The 17,073-nt window shown below is 46.4% G+C and overlaps 1 protein-coding gene across 2 annotated transcripts; it reads left to right on the top strand.

The window, feature by feature from the left end:
• The first annotated feature begins 4,909 nt into the window (after positions 1 to 4,909).
• On the top strand, positions 4,910 to 16,231 carry rybpb (RING1 and YY1 binding protein b). 2 transcript variants are annotated; one of them, XM_088390280.1, is made up of 5 exons: positions 4,914 to 5,127; positions 5,702 to 5,824; positions 12,920 to 13,231; positions 13,316 to 13,414; positions 13,548 to 16,231. In XM_088390280.1, the coding sequence occupies exons 1-5, from the start codon at positions 5,102 to 5,104 to the stop codon at positions 13,798 to 13,800; spliced, it is 813 nt and encodes a 270-aa protein (XP_088246406.1). In that variant the 5' UTR covers positions 4,914 to 5,101; the 3' UTR covers positions 13,801 to 16,231. The 2 variants fall into 2 exon arrangements, with proteins under 2 accessions (XP_088246405.1, XP_088246406.1); XM_088390279.1 differs by having other exon boundaries at positions 4,910 to 5,127; positions 12,920 to 13,414.
• Positions 16,232 to 17,073: the final 842 nt, after the last annotated feature.

Here is a 17,073-nt window from a genome sequence, read left to right as displayed (position 1 = left end):
CCATGATGGATGTCTCTTTCTTTTTTTCTCTGGAAATGACCCTTATATTGTCTCCGCCATGGCGGGTGCACTGTTGATTTCTGTGCTGGGGCTTTTCCTCAGCGTGGGGTGAGAGAGTCCTTGAAAAGCAATTTGTCCACTTCTATCCTCACCTTCTATGCTGGCTTCTCCCGCTATTTTCAACCGTCTTCCCTTCCCCTCTCACGGTAACGTTGCACTCTATCTTAATTTTCTGCTGGGCTTTCATCACCTTCGGACTCCCACCTTTTTTCTGTACTCCCGTATTACTCTCTTCCTCCGCAGCATAGAAAGGATGGACTTGAAAAAAGAAATCAAACCCGGTGGTTGCCCCTTGCTAGGTAATTCTCCTCATAATGGAGCCCAAGGGTTTCTAAATTGATTGAGAGGACTGTGTGAAGGTCATTCAAGCAACCCCGCAGGATTGTGACGGATGTCTTGTGTGATGGCTCAATTTGCTGAATCCCAGTTGACTTTATGGAAAAGGGTCAAGTGTTGCTTTCAGACCAATCCGGACTTACACTCGGTAGAAGTGTCCTTAAACAAATACTTTATCTCTGTGGTGCCTTCATGGCATAATGTTTTTAGACATTCATGCACCTATCTGAAAATGCCGAAATAAGCCCTCGGCCACCCTAAAAAAAAAAATGTAGCACCACTCATCACTCTGACGACTTACATTCAAACATCTGGCTTAGAAAGCCAAAAAAATACTGTGGTCTAAACCTCAGAGACTCCGAGACTGCCAAAAGTTCCCACGGAGTGTGTCTCCAAAATCCTGGACAAGCTGTCAGAGCCAGAAAGACTAGGTGAGATTCACTGAGCAGATCAACTCAGTCAACATCCAAGGTTTATTTTTCGATACAATTTTTTTATGACAGCTGGAGCTGTTTGAGTCGACTTGAGTAAACTTCTGAACGCATTCAAATAAAATGTATTAACTGGTGGATCGATGACCTACCACCTGCCAATACTCTAAGATGTTCAAATGACTCCAACCAGGAGCTGGATCTGCTCAGAAAAGCATAAACACCAAGCTTAGTCAGTGGAAACTCTTTCCCAAGTGGCTGTGATTTATCGTATGTTCGCTTATGTGTGTGTGTGTGTGTGTGTGTGTGTGTGCACTTGAGGCTGTTACGACTGGAGAGGCAAGTCACGCACTAAGAGAATTAAACTCAAAATTGAGGACAAAACATCCTTTCACTTGATCCACTTTTAGAAGTCATGTGTCCAATAACCAATGACCAATAAAGCTTTGTTTATCCAATATAAGGTTAATGTGAATTTAAATTCAATTAAACTGTTTTTGATCCCCACAGTAAGCCTCAATCAGAAGACGAAAATAAAAAGCCAGTCAGGTTTTATCTTGCGCTCGCCATCCCGAGGTGTCGATCCGTCCCAGCGATAATCAACAGGTCTTTTCGCGATTGTTTTATTCGTCGTGAGATTGGGTGTCTTGCCTCTCCGATGCACATTCTCAGCTTGCGGGGCCTTTTGTTCCGCGGGCCTTTGTGGCAACCGGCCCGGATTCATTGAAACTCTCCGCTGCTGAAGGAGCTGCTTTTTGTCACACACCCGCTGGAACGTGCACACACGCACGCACGCTCGGCAGCATGCACAAAGGCTGAAGCTCTGCCAGCATTTCGTGGGATAATCTACCTTCCTGAAGGTTGGCCACCGCACCCGCCCTTTTCCCTCTTTCCCACTGCAACGCCGCTTCTTCGTTCTTATCTGCCCCGTGGAAGCAGGATGGCGTTTCCTGCCAAATGTTGGAAGCGGCAGGCTGCTTTTCCAAACAAGAACATGTATGAAGACATTCCACTACTCGAGGGGGGGGTCTCAACTGCCCTCCCCCATCTTTTCCTATGCTGGACCTTCACACGTGCACCAGCGTAGTAGACTGCAGCCATTGAGCACACAGCTATGGGCATGGAAATGAAGATAGCTGATGGCTGTGTATGCGTCAGGGGAAAAAAAAAAGCATGACTATGGATGAGAGAAGGGTAGGAGGATCTGTGTGTGTGAGAGAGAGAGAGAGGGCGTTTAGCTAAATCCCCCCCCCAAGAGGGATTTAAAAGATTAAATCTGATCCCGCATCATCTATGATCATAAGTCACCTCATTGAATTTCTTAGATTGTGTGGCAGGGATCCTTCACACACACTTTACCGAGTTTCTTTCGCTCAATTGAAATTTCACGAAAGCTTAACTAAAACAAGTCTCTGAAGTCCCGACAGCAGCTCGTGGGATGATCATACGTAGCCACTCAAGTGTGGGAGCGCTTTGGAGACGACACAAAAGCTAAATGCTTCGACGACAGAAAAAACACTATTAGACGTAGAATCGGTGAAAGGTCAAGTAGGTCTAATTTAGAACTAACAGCCGCTTGGGTGTTCTCCTAATGACAAAGGCAGTTCAACTGTGAGGGGGGGTACGGGGGGTGTATAATTACTAGGCTTATGAAAACTCCACCACAGGAGAATATTTCTAAAACAAACATTTACAAGGAAAAGTGATCACTTGAGTGGGCTTTAAATAATTGAGAGTGTTATTTAAAATGTGCAAGAGTTCTTCGTTCCAGCGAGCGGTCCATCAATAGTAGCACGTTATGAGCAAAGTCTGCGTGAGGTGATAAATCACTTTGTTGCGCCGTGCGTCTGGGTTGCTGCCAGAAACGGAAGATACGTGCTTCTCGTCTTCTCACCCGCTGCTTTTTCAACACCTCTCATCAGTTTTGCACTTTTTCAAGGGAGGAAGATGCAAATGTGCAAATGGTGGCTGCATGTGTTTACTTTTTGTGTGCTTTCTCATGTTGGCCCACATTAAATGACAGAAATTATTTAATGAGACCCGATACGGCTCCTTGAGCACTTTCAGATTAGATTTTTTTCGTTTAATTGGCACATTACCCATTTAGGACTCCACTTGAGTTTTACTGCCCAAGCTTTGAATGCAGGGCTTTGTGACAAAGCAAATAAAATCTGTCCAAGAGTCATGAACTAACTGCATCATACTTCAGCGGTAATGTCTGTCTGGTTACATATACAACAAATATGCCGCTTGCACAGGACTGAGCCTTTCATGTCAGGGTTTCAGAACCCCCCCACTCCCCCCCCAAACCCCCGAGCAATGTGAAACCAGACGTGCGGTGTCAAACGCTTTTGCTCGTATTTCACAAGAACCCGAAGAAGCCAACTTTAAAATGTTATGACTGTGTCTAAATGTAAACAGTTCAGCTTTATTTGAATCACATCTGAGTATCCGTCTTAATGTTGGACAAATGACACAGACTGATTATTCACTCGTAAACGTATGACTTTACTGAGCCCGGCTGGCAATCGTGAAATGAGTCGTCACCATTTTCAAGAAATGCCCTAATTTCAGAATCACTGACCTTGATTATGTTAAGCGCACTGAGAATTTTTGTGACTTCCCACAAGTAAGAACTACAGCAGCCTTATGGTCAAAATAAATTTGGCCAAGCTGCATGAAAAATTATTTTCTTGGAACAATGTAATCATGATATTAAGACTATTGGGAGTGCATTGGTGACTGGGAGGATCGTCACTTCCTCCAACCGGCTAGCTAATCTAACATTAGAAGGCTTTAAGCATACAGCGAATAACATCACAGCTGTTGAGACATGACTTGTGACCTTGATAGCTTTAAAAATGACCTTTTTACATGTCACAGTGCTCACAGGGATTTCAGCAGCTGTCGCAACCACAATTGAAATCAACAATCTTACCATCACTAATTTGTTTACTTTATCTTGGAATTTTTTAGAAACCCTTTAAAACCACAGGCACCAGATTTGTCTTCAGGAATGCTTGGCAGATTTGGTTCACCACGTGCACATCACTTGTTCGAATTAATAAAAAGCCCCCACTGTTTGTTTTCTGAATTTCTCTCCAGAATGTGAAGGATCTGTGCTTAAGGGTCGGCACAAGTCAAGAAAATCTGTAGGACGGCCCTCAAACTCAGTGTTGTCAATCATGAGCAAAATAGGCTGTATTTGTCAATCTTGCAAAATAAATATTCAACTTTTTGGGAGGAATTAATTACAGGAGCAGTAAGACAAGGTCCGAGGTTGATTTTGCTGAATTTCAGTTGACCATTTTGATGAATCCCAATTCGCGCAACGAGATAAGTAGCTGTAATTATCGGGTGGAGGGCCGACTTATGTGGAGACAGACAAATTTGACTTGAATCAGAACGGGGGGGGGGGATGTACAATGGCAGTCGTGGAGAGCAGCTAATGAGCAGACGAGATTCACGCAAGCTCTCCCCCACAGAGAGTCTTGACTCGGGCCGAGTGAAGCGACACATTCCACGACCCTGCCTGACAGAGACACGGGAGTGATGAAAAGTGTCATTTTGCAGAAGATGGATGAAAGAAAGTTGGAAAAGTCTAACGGAGGCATTGAATCCCTCAAGAGTCACGTGCAAACATTCATCATGTCATACTTAAGGCTGCTTTTGTACAACTTTTTTATTGCAGTAAATTGTAAAGTAAGTTATTTAAAAAATGTTTTACTTAACATCGAATGATACTGCTTGTAGAAACTATTCGCGTATTATAATGAGTGTATATAAAAAGCATAAGGACATTTTAATTAATTGATGATGGAGTAATGCTTAAAAAAGGAGGACGGGGAAGTTCATATTTCTTCCTACTCCTTTTCCAACTTGTACTGTGCAGGTAAATTGGCATGATTGCTGTTTTGACACACATCAAGCCTGCTTGTTTCACCTTTAGTGCAATAAGTCCGGCTTCTCGTCTGTGATTTCGGGGTGAAGTAAGGTGAGCCTGTCAAATATGCCAGTAGTAACTGGCTGTTATTAAAAGGGCTGGGAAATCTCCATCCAGACTTTTAAAGCTGCTGGCGCTGTGATTGGCGGAGAGCGATCACGTGGTGCAGTGCAGTCAGTCTCTGTGCCGTGCCTGGAGCCAGCGCTGAGTGGAGCCTGTCTGCCAGCAGCTTCAGCAGCGGCTCGATCTGGATCCCAGCGCACTCGCTGACAATTCAAGGAGGCCCCCTTTTTTTCCCCCCCTTCTTATTTGCCGCGGATTATTGTTCACCATGGGTGACAAAAAGAGCCCTACCAGGTAATGCGACCGCCTGTTGACCAATTTGCTCTCGCTCGAGGCGCCGCGGGCTCGCTATTTGGACGCCTTTCCTTCACTCGGGGATCGTTTCTCCCCTTTTTCACTCGCTCTACCACAGCTAAGCTAGACGAGTGCAGTCACTATGGCGGCTTCTCGCGCCCTGCGAGGCAGTCACTTAACAAAGGGATTTTTTCGCAGGAAACGCCTGGCAGTCTCCGAAAGGCTCTTCCGTCTCTAGGCAGCGTGCTGGGCGGTCCAATGTCGAATTGGACATTGTTTAGTATGGCACGACACGTTAACGCTTCGGTGCCGAAAAAGATCAGCCAGCGCTGCCTGCGCTAGGCTAACTGGCGACCCGCAATCGGACTCTGGTCGCAGTCAGCAATTAAGGGATAAGCAACGAGGTCCACTTGGCGGGTCGCGAAGCAAAAAAAAAAAATATGGGGACGAACCCCCGCTGCTTCGCGCCGTGCCTTTGAACATCGCTTGTTCTGGTCTTCATCCAAAATCGCCTTGGTTCTTTTTAGTTAATGTGTCACAAACTCAGCATAATATGTGTCTTGTTGTTTGTCAGGCCAAAAAGACAAGCCAAACAAGCTGACGACGGCTACTGGGACTGTAGCGTGTGCACCTATCGGAACACAGCCGAGGCTTTTAAATGCAGCATCTGCGATGTGAGGAAGGGCACATCAACAAGGTATTGTGGCGCTCTCTCTCTCCTCCCTCTCTCTCTCTCCATCTCCCTTTCTCCACTGGAAGCACTGGCGTTGCTTCGTTATTTATAGGAATGCAACTTTGATGGACAGTGGCACTTTTTGATGGTCACCTCTGCAAACGTTGCGCTCATTCGTTTGAGGTTTTTGCCAAGGTAAGGAAGGCATGCTGCTGCTGAGCAGAGGTGGGGGTGCTTTGCGTGCATGCTTGCTTGAAGATGGAGAAACAGCAGCGGCGCGGAAAAATAAGGAGAGAGGTGTGCTCGTCTGTATTTGCCAATTAATCGCGCATGACACGCATTTAATTGCAATTGAAGAATTGGACATCATTTTGATCGTGTATGTCGTGACGTGATGGCTGTCATTGCTCATTCTCCATTGCATGCCCCCTAACTCCACTTCAGGTATTCAAGTTGAGTTCGTCAAAGTATTTTAAAGATTCCTATAAGCGTGCTTGCGTGTCTTCAGTGAGAATCAAACTTGTGGTGACATTTCTCAGAAGAAGAAACTGAGATGAAATCACAGTCGCGTATCACGATGGGGTTCCCTTCAGGTTCTTAATAATACCACCCCCGCTTTCCTGGCAGAGAGTGTTTTTGATGACAAATAAGTGTGGGCACCGCAACTTAGTTTGCTCGTCATGAGACTGAAAGACAGATGAGTCATTTGTGGTTTGGAGTCCTACAGATTCGAACCGTTCGAATTTTACAGCGAGTGTTCGACCACCACCCGTCAGGACTGGGAGAGCATACGTACCTCTGCTGGTTTACTGAGGAGTGCAAACATGGCTTAATTGTCCTGCTCCCCTCCCCCATGCGTCCATTTGAGGACCGCGCCTGACGATGCGCACTCTGCAGAAGCAGGAAGCAGATAAGCGTGTTGTGGCCGTTGCATCGTAGCATCTTGGCAGAAGCACGATGTTTGTGTTTGGCCCGTGACAACACTGTCGCGCTTGTCGTGTACGTCTGTTTGATCTGAGGACAGAACCTTTGATTTGTGCAGTTGTTGGGTTGTTGGGTGGCCTTTGATTTTAATGAGTACCAGTGCTCCCCGCTGAATTCAATCAGGGTCGGAGGATTGGCGGAGGCGTTTTATGCCGCGATGTAGCTCGCAGCGAGCGGCTCATGTCGCCGTTTGAAACGCCGACACTCTTCCGCGCATCCAGAGCTCGTCGGCGGCGGATGCGGGATGGAGAACCTGTTTGCAAACATCTCTGAGTCGACTCGTGCCAGCTGTCCTTTACGCTGTTGTGTTGAGCAAAGTCGTTCTGGTGTTTTCCAATCACGTGATCACGATATCAGAGAACAACTTTGCAGTCAAGTTGCACTTTGCATCCACTCGTTAATGTTGCAGTTGGTTAACAATGCTACGGCAAATTGGCAACGCTGAAGGCGGCGGTTGACCCTTTCGGATTAGCTCCCACTTGTGTTCTTCTGAGCTAATTAATTGGCAGCTTTTTTGACCAGGAAACGAAAGACTGCAAGTGCTCTCATTCAAAGCAGCAAGATGCACGCCAGTGTCAACTTCTGCAGAGCACTTGCTTGTTTTGACAGTCGTGACACTTTAACTTTAAAATAACAACAGCATGACTTGATTCATTTCAACTCAGACGTGGTGCAGTCTGAGTTGAAATGTTCACGTCCAAACGAGCTGCGGGCAGGCTAGCCGGTAGGTCCCCGTTTTAATTTGTGTTTCTCCAGCCAGAGAATGCGTGTTAACAAGGACAAACCGCGGCTGTGACGTGAGCACGGAGGGACACTTCCTCCCCCGTCAGAGCGCAGCCTAGCGAACCTGTTGACCCAGTCCCGCGCCGTGATGTAACTCGATCTCCAAGTAGGCTAAATGGAGCCTTGCCTCTTCAACAAGGACGCCCTCTGCCTTTTGGCACTTGACCCCCACGGCCATCGACAAGCCCGTTTACTGCCTTGAGATGTTGGGTGGGTGGGTGTATGGGGAGTACCCCAAATGTTCTTCATAGTTGCTCACAGGAAACCTTCTTCAGCTTTATTGGCATCAGTACTTAAATCTGAGCAGGCCCTGTGTGTGCGCCATGGACCGTGGCCCAATCTTTACATGTTTTTAAACGTTCTTAATGACTTTGTGAGATTTGGCAGAGCATCCGTGCGTGTTTCAATACAATTGCCAATTTGGCCGTCTGACAAAACAGACAAACGTTGAGCGCTGAGTCGTGGTGCGTAGCGTCCAGGGGAACGCAAGCAGAGCGGGGAGAGAGTCTCCAAAGAATTCCGAAAAAGACACAAGGGGGAAATGAGGGCATTTGGATGTGTTGAGTCACCGCTGGCTGAAAACATAAAGCGTGCACAGAAGGATGAGATTTTTACTTGAGGTGAAGATTTGTTTCAACGTCACTGAGAGTGTGTGCATGCGTGTTGCCGAAAAGACCGGAGGGGGGGCGGTCGGCATAGCTTTAAGGAGGATATGCCCATTCAGCCAAGAGTCTCAAGGGGCTCCAAAGCAGAGTCAAGCGCATCATTATCCATTGAGAGGGAGCCGACGCTCTTTTCTCTTCATAGCGGCGCCATCAAGCTTGGCGGGGGAATCGACTGGCCGTACAATAAAGAGCCGCCACGCTCGCGAGGCGCAATGGAGAGTTGCAGCGCCGACATTGAAATGCAATATTTCCTGTCGGCTGCAAACGAGATGAGCCGGGACAAAGTTACAAGAAGGCCCGCGCTGGGTTGCAAACCGCTGTCTCTATACTTTCTTGCATCTTTGTTTTGTGTCATGCTAATTTGAGACCCTCTTAAATGGGTTGAGATTTCCAGACGAGAGGGGAGGAATGTCCACTGTCGATTGTTGTCGTTGAATGAATCTTTTGTTTGAGAAGTTTGTTTGCACGCAGCAAGATTGCACGACTCGAGCTCGGAGTTGATGAACGTGCCACGGGGCAAATTGTCTGCCACTGTCCAAACAATGCGGGCAGACAATGCTTCCTCACAGCGAGCGCCGCTGCGGAACGAATGCGCGAGATTCCGATGGGTGTGTCCTGCCCAGTTGGTTTTGATTGATTCCGAGACTCGAATGCATTATGGAAAGACATGATGACTTGATGTGGCATTTTCAACTAAGTGTGCAACTCTTCCCTCGAGATTTGCTTAAATTACAATTGAGAGCGTGAGGTGTTGATTTGATGACACACTATTGATGAATCAATGCATATTTGATTTTGAAATAACTTGTTAAAACCTTTTCTATTTCTTGATCAAGATAAATGACAAGAAAGTACTTTCATTTTGATTGAATTTGATTTGACAAAAGAGGGCATGTTTGACACAGATGCAAAAGCAGATGCGGCAGATGTCCACCGGCATGTCACTCCTGCCAACAAAAGATGGGCTCAGCAAGAGAAAGGCTTCCAAGAAGCGAGGCAGACAAAGCATCACGATTCGCAAAAGGTAGCCACGGCGGCTAATGTGCAGCGACAAAGCGCGGCCGGTGGCAGGCTGAAAGAAGACAAGAGGGAGAAGGATGAAGTGCCGCTAAAGAAAGGAGCTTGACAAATGAGTGATGTGAGCAATACCGCCTGAAGCGGCTCAGACTTTGCAATGACACGCTGCCGTCCGCCTGGACTTCCGGGCAACCTTGTCAACCAATTTTGGGGGAGCACGGATCCGAAATCAAGCCGAACGCAGCCAAGCTGCGGCAACGGCTCTTCTGATTCTTTGTCTAGAAAGGAGCTCAAAAAAAGAACAAAGTGTCGGCTTCCCCAAAACGTACGCCTGAAATGCTGACAGGAAGGCGAGGATGTAAAACGCTCCCGTGGGTGAGTGAGAACCAAGAGAGAAGCGGTCCAGACCGAAGCTCCTCTTCAGGCGCCGTCCTCATTTAACCTGCTGAGCGCGCACACAAAATACTTGATCCGATGTGACAACGCTGAGGCAGTTGCCGCCATTGATCGTCGGCTCGGGGCGAACGTGAGATGCGCTTTTGTTTTCAGCGATGCATCCAAGTAAACTTGTAACAATGTCACATCTGCTTATTATCACTTGCGTGCTTGCGGGGAATGAAGCGGCATGACTGAATTATCCATCTTGTATTTTGTTGCGTCTTTAATTTGTGACCTTTTGAACACATTAGGACCAAACAGTACTCAGTCACCGAGGAGTATTCGTAGAAAATAGCGATGACTGGTTAATGCGTTTAAGAGGAAAAAAAAAAAACCCAGATGCGTTACACGGCTCTGCTCCATTACCCTCCCTTCGCCGTGGTGGGGGAAGGGAGATCCTCCCACGCTTGTACATAATCCTCAAAGTGTAATACAAGTGTTGACACAGATGAATGCATGATGATCATTTGTTGGTTCATGCTTGTCAGCACATGATGGGGATCTTTTGTAGTTAAACAGAGCCCCGGAGCCTCCTCGTATGCGAGATGCCAGTGATGTGCTGCGGGATCAGACTAAGTGTGCGAGCGTGTGTGTGCGTGGAGGAATACATGCTAGTCATGTGGCCAGCAGCTACCAAGCTTAGAGACCAACCCAGTTGGCGCGCAAATGAAAAACAAGCCTCGCCTCTTTGCCGTCATTTGATGAATGTGTTCTAAAAAACAAAAAAAATGAACCTAATGGTTACTCTCAAAGTTCTCTCTGTCTGTCCGTCTCTTCGTAGCGATGTCACGATACCAGAATTTCAGTCGTCGGTACCAATACCTGTGATTTACCACAATTCTCTATACTAATTCGGTACCATGGTTAAAAAAAGCAACAGAATCCACTTTAAAATCACAAGTTTATTTAAAACTGTAGTTGGCCTGTTCGAATCTATTATTGCTCCGGTTTAGAGTGACCAGACATCCTCGTTTTCCCGGACATGTTCTTCTTTTGAAACCTTAAAAAATGTCCGGGAGGGATTTCAAAATTGGCCAGCGTTTTGTGTTTTGACTGCCGCCACCCACTCCAGCGCTCTTGCTTGTTGGTCCCGAAAGTATCGGTTCTTTTGACAATACTCGTCTCGTGTTGCCCTTGCCTTCACTCACGGTGGCAGGAAATAATTGCTTGTCGTCCTCGCCACTTGAAATCAAGAGCTGTGCTAACTCCCGCTTTCCTGTCGCGTCTCAATCTCTTCCACTCAACCTTTTTTTGTTAATTGCCGCGTCTCATTTTGCGTACTTGTAATTCCTACGCGCGCTAGATAGCCGGTAATTGTGTCTGGCTCGGATGCTTAACATCCACACGCATGCCAAGCATCCCGATTTGTTCGTATTTTGTCACCCATTGCCATAACGTTAGTGTTGTTCTGAGTCTTCATGGTGGCGTCTGATTGTTTTAGCTGAGTCGCAAATGTTCCCAACTAAATCAACATTTCCAAAATGTTTCTCTGTCTGTTGACGGTGTTCTTTTCACGGTCATTTGCCAAGCATCCTTTTCGTTCATTTGAATCTAACTCGGGCGTCCCGTTCAGACAGTTCCGAAGCCTGCGTTTGGTTTCAGGATCAGAAACAGAATAAATCGTTCTTGGCCGAGTTTGTTGAACCCCCCCGGGGACTGTGTGAGGAGCTTTTCAAGGTAATGACGGTCATTTCGGGGCATCCTGTGAAGAGCGGCACAAATACTGCCAACAGTAGCAGCAGAATCGAAGAGTAAGCGCTAGGGCGGCTGTCAATAGTGCATTGTGGTGCAAAGGGGAGGTAAAGTAGCGGACAAGGATTTCCCACTGCGAGAACTTGCACTCATTTGCCGTGATTGGCCTGGAACGGATTGGCAGCTGAGCCGCCTGTTGTGCCCAATGCAGTTCTGACAGTTGTACTCAACAGTTCGCTCCTGCTTCTGCTCACAATTCCATTCATTGTTGTGAAGAAAAAACGGAAAAATAGGTTTGCTGGTTGTTGCATTAATGAAGCAAAAATTCTAAAAATATTTATGATTATTATAGATGCTATCCCCTGGACTGGAGCTGCTTCAGACTCAGTTAAGGACTTAAATTGCAAAGCTATTAAAAAAAAAAAAAACTCCTTGTAATTGCCCCATGTTGCGCATTCAAGCGTGAGCAGTGAGTAAATGTTTGAACACACAGTGGTGGCAAGTGCAACACAAAACCGCTGAGCCCAAAATCTAACCACAAGCCACCAAACACTGGCGCAGAACATCATTTTCTTACTTGAACTTGAATCTGTGGAAAAAAGGCTTGAGATAATCACTTGTGGACCAGCGGGTCATCGTTGGGCTTCACTTCTGGACAGACTTTTGATGATAGAAAAACATTTTATTTCTTCTCCTCTCCGTAAAGTACTGTTCCGCAGCCTGCTAGATGGGGGGGGGGGGACTCTTTGGCTAGACGTTCTATTTTGCAACTGCAATCGGAGATGAGAGAAACATTTTCGGTCTATATTAGCATCTCTTGTGAACCACTAACGGCCCCGTGTGGGCACTTAACACACGAGCCCCGTGCTCTGCGCAAGCACGCAAAGGAAATGCGCAGCGAAACGGCCCGCGGCTCATCACCATTCGCCACAGCTGCCGTATTGATTTGAAAGTGGTGCGAGTATCATGACAAGATTGACTTGTGGTCAGCTACACAATCCCCCGCTCCCTGCGAAGAAGGACTGCCTGAAAGAGCTGGCAGCAGGAGATTACATGTTGCGGCCTCGAGAGAGATAAATTGGATAATCTGACTGTCATGTTTGAAAGTGTTGTCTAAGCAGACTAAAAGGGGTCTTTATACACTGCTCTTGAAAGTCAAATCAGACTGTGTTCAGTTTCATATTATTATTTGGTTTTGGAATGATGACATTTATGCGAGGTAGAATTTAGCCGCGGGCACCGGCAAGAGCCTCGGCCGTGCGGCAGCTCCGTCACGTCCCCGCAGAGTGTCGGGCTGTGACAAACAAATGGGGCTGCGCGTGCTCTAATCAGATTAGAAAAGCTAAGTGATGTGTTGCAAATGTTCCACCTTGCGATCCCAAGCATTCATTTTATGACGGTCGTGGCCTAATGAGATTAGCTCCCTCCCGAACAGGCCGCCTGCGAGTAGCCGTCGCTCAAGCACGCTAGCTTGTTGCGCCAGCGTGGTCGGCCGCGGGCTCTGTCGGGAGGCTAATCCATATTTGGCTCAACTCCACAGGAAACCCAGGATCAACTCCCAGCTGGTGGCCCAGCAGGTGGCCCAGCAGTATCCGATGCCGCCCCCGGCTAAAAAAGAGCGACGGGAGCGGAGCGAGCGTGCAGACAGGGAGCGGGCGGACGGCGAAGGCGAGAGCGCCCTCGGGGAGGCTCGCCCCGAAGGCGAGCGTCCTGAAATAGTGAGGCCCGAGAGAGACACTCCTCCTCCTGACAAGGACAAGAGTGACAAGGAGCAACCCGTCCAAGACAAAGCCGACAGAGAGAAAGACGTCGTCCCGGCCGTCGCCAAGAAGCCCGGCATTAAAAAGAGCAGGTCAGTGGCGACGGGGGGGCCCGATGGACACCTTTCGCCCGGGGTGGCATCGTCTCACATGTCTTTTCATTTGTCCTCCCCCAGACCCAAATCGGACAGCCATCAGAGTCCACCCAGTGACAAACAAAGTATACAGTCCGGCAAATCTGCAAGCAAGACCAACAAGAACAGTCACATTTCCAGGTGGGTGGGGAATTCAACGATCTAATTCTGATTCGTTTCATTTTTCAGCTTGATATTGGTTTTTTTCTTCGGGTAACGACTTCACGCTTCCGCTGAAGCTGTTGAACTTTCTCTCCCTCGTTCTCTCCGTCAGGCCCAAGCTGAAGAACATCGACCGGAGCACGGCGCAGCAGCTGGCCATCACCGTGGGCAACGTGACAGTGATCATAACAGACTTTAAGGAGAAGAGCCGCTCCTCGTCCACATCCTCGTCCACCATCACGTCGAGCGTGGGCTCCGAACAGCAGCATCAGAGCTCGGGCTCCGAGAGCATGGACAAAGGCTCGTCGCGCGCCTCCACGCCCAAAGGCGGCGATCTCTCCGTGGGGCACGACGAGTCCTTCTGAGGGCCCGGCCCGTTCTCCGTCGACCCCGCCCACTCAACCCCCTTTTCCACCCCACGGACTGGACACTACGGATCCCAAAGGGGGAGAGACTGGAGCTTCCCCACGGCCATGCCGCCTCTGTTCTCTGACCAACCTGGAGGCGGCCCGGATGAAGGCAATGCAGCGCGCCCAACGCGCAGATGAAGGCCTCCGGCCGAAGAGGAAAAGGAGCTGCGGACTATACAGAGTTAACGCCCAAGACGCTTGTATGTATTGTTTTATATTTGGACGTGGATGTGAGGCCAAGTCCATCTTTTTATTTTATTTTTTTTGTCACGAATATTTCTCCGCCAGGCACAATAACCACCCTTATTTTGTTATTATTATTTGTACCTTTATTTATTACCTGTTGCACCTGTATACTTTGATATTTTCCTTATGATGTTGAAGCTTGGCTGCGTAGCTCTGCCGGCCCATCGTTCCCTCAGTGTTTTTGTTGCCGTATGAAATGATGCCAGACTACACACACACACACATCAACACACACACACACACACACGAAGGTGCTAGATACACTGTGAAAAAGTTTTGCAGATCTCCCAGTCACTGTATGTGATGAAGAATCCGATTGTCACTCCCGTTTCCTCAACAAATCCCGTCTCACTCTGAACACTGTTAGGACTTTCCTCGTGGCTGCTGTGTGCATCACAAGTCCAAATCCTCAAACTTTCAACTCATAATCTTCTTCAGTATTGTGCGTCCTTAACTGTACAGTGTAGGCTGTTGTGTAAAACACTAAAAGCTGTCGCTATTTGCTCCGTTCTGTTCCGCAAATGTCGCGTTTCCCGGCTCAAGGTGAAGTTGTGCGCCTCTCGAATTAGAGTTTTCTGAAGGACTGGTGCTCGCGGTCCCTCCGGTGAAACCGTACGGGGCTGTCGAAGACACTTGGAAATGGCGCGTTTGTCCTGATAGAAGCCAGTTGCCACTGCAAATGAGTTTAATGTCCTCTTTTCATTTTTGCCAAATCGTAATTTAAAGACCACAGTCATTGGAGGTGAAACTCAAATCACTACGGTGCTCTCTTATTTTGGAACAGCAAGGGTTCTTCTCATTCATTTCCACTCGTAGCTGATACCACCTAATTTCCTTTCCAACTGTATGAAATTGTATAAAGAATAAATGTGTATATGATATCTTAGTTTTATTTATTGAAGGACCAAAGGAATTTCATATTGACATGATACATAGATGAATAACAATTTGAAATGCAATTACTGCAATTATCTAATGTTTGAGATGAATAACAGTTTAAATAAAGAAAGACTAATATAATCCATGTTAATGGTGTTCTTATTGTGCACGGCACGTCACACTGGACACGTGCAGGTGGTGACGGGCGGGCTGAGTGAACATTGTAGATGTGACCCCCACCCCTCCCCTCCGCCCACCACCTCCATCCCAGGAGCATTTGACACATATACGTTCTCATGAGGGGATAATCAGTTTTTGTAACTCATGTTTTTGTTCTTTTTTTGCTCTTAAGTGGTTCAAATGTAATCATGTACTTCATTGCGTACAAAGAACACCATCAGTGTTCAAAGTGGGAAGAAGCCAGGCGACTAAAGTGAGGCTGAAAATGTTTTTTTTGTTTGTTTTTTTTTACACAAAAGAACCCAACCCAGTTTTGTAACGCAACCTTTCCAAAATGGGCCTAAAAAGCCATCGCTTCACTTGCCTTATCCGCCCGCACCCACCTAGTAGCGCAAGTAAAAAGATTTGTTAAATTATTGACAAATGGTCATGTGATGCATTGCTTGTACATACTTTTCAAATCTGCAAACACTACGAAATGAAATGGCATCGAAGCTTTTGTTCCTCGTTTCCTTTCCGCGCAAGCATTTCTGTTCTTGTGTGCGACCAGTAACCTTAATTTACTGTGTAAAGATGGTTACATTTTTTTAGCTTTGTTTGTCAGAGATCCAAATATAGAAATGCTTGTTTACTGACTGTATATCTTAAACGTGAATTCCTCCACTCAGTGTATGATACAAACTCATTCCTCCCTATAAGATGTCTTGTACAATGCTTTTGAAAATGATTGCTCTGTTGAAAAAGAAATGTGGGAACATTTGTAGGACAGTGCGAGAAATAATCCATTCTTTGTTTAATTCTTTACGTTTTCCTGTTTGTTTCACTTTTTAGCTGATGTGTCATTGTTTCTCCTTGTGAAATGCTCACATTCTGTTTCTGGTGTGGAAATGTACGTCGCATTTTCAGCAGCTCACAGCTTCTTGGTCCAGCTTCTAATGTTGAAATAAGACATGTTCCTGGCATGTGCACGACTTTGCGCTTAATGGCTAACCTGATCATTTTCCTTCTTGCTTCAAATAGAAATGTCTATTTATGAATTTTGCTTGTAGTTTTTCACAAATAAAATTGTTGAAGTTATCTATTTTTTGGCTCTGCGCTGTGTTTTTTTCACACAAACTGAACTTTCAGCCTTTGTTTGCATCAAGAAAAATTGTTTGTGACTGAGGTGGGCGTTTTATTGATTGATCCGTCCTGTGTTTGTTGGCAAACGTGTACTCACACATGACATGTCCATGACAAGCTCACACGTTGACAAGAGCTGTCAATCATCTTCCCCTCCGTTAGCTGCTTATCCAGTGTGTCATCTCAAATCTCCCATCAACAATACCTCTAAGCTTTCAAACAGTGATGGGAAACTTCAAATCTGCTTCACGAAACAGTATTTTTTTTTTACTCCTTTAATGGCACACTGATTAAACCACAGGTGTCAAACTCAAGGCCCGGGGGCCAGATTCGGCCCGCCGCATCATTTTATGTGGCCCGTGAAGACAAATTGTGCATCAAATTTGTGTGTCTTTACTAGAATTGCAAATTGTCTTCACTTTTAATATCTTTTTTTTTTAATATTTGACCAGTTTTTACTCATCTGATTTGAAAAAGAGTTATTTGTCAGTTTGTAGCTTTTACTGTATATAAAATGAGGTGCTCATACATTTATTTGGGTTGACAGTCATAATGGCCCTCCGAAAGAAACTATGACTACAATGCGGCCCGCGAAAAAAACGAGTTTGACACCCCTGGATTAAACCAATAACGTCAGAAAATACAACTGGTTCATGAAGCAAATTTGAAGCTTCATTTTCCCATCACTACCTTCAATCATGTGGGATTGAAAGCAAACAGAGCTTTATCCAAAGTATCCAAGTTATCTTATATTGCAGCTTTCTGCTGTTTGTATGAGATGTAGCCGAATGTAAGACACCC

Source organism: Syngnathus floridae, chromosome 11, assembly GCF_059516105.1.
Source record: "Syngnathus floridae isolate MCC-2025c chromosome 11, RoL_Sflo_1.0, whole genome shotgun sequence".
NCBI classification, from domain to species: domain Eukaryota; kingdom Metazoa; phylum Chordata; class Actinopteri; order Syngnathiformes; family Syngnathidae; genus Syngnathus; species Syngnathus floridae.
Note: the sequence above shows the minus strand (reverse complement) of the source record. Positions and strands in the feature narration are given on the sequence as shown.

Coding starts and splice junctions, on each gene's coding strand:
- rybpb (XM_088390279.1), top strand. CDS start 5,102: ATGGGTGACAAAAAGAGCCCTACCAG. Junction 5,128..5,701: donor GACAAAAAGAGCCCTACCAG/GTAATGCGACCG, acceptor GTTGTTTGTCAG/GCCAAAAAGACAAGCCAAAC. Junction 5,825..12,919: donor AGGAAGGGCACATCAACAAG/GTATTGTGGCGC, acceptor TCAACTCCACAG/GAAACCCAGGATCAACTCCC.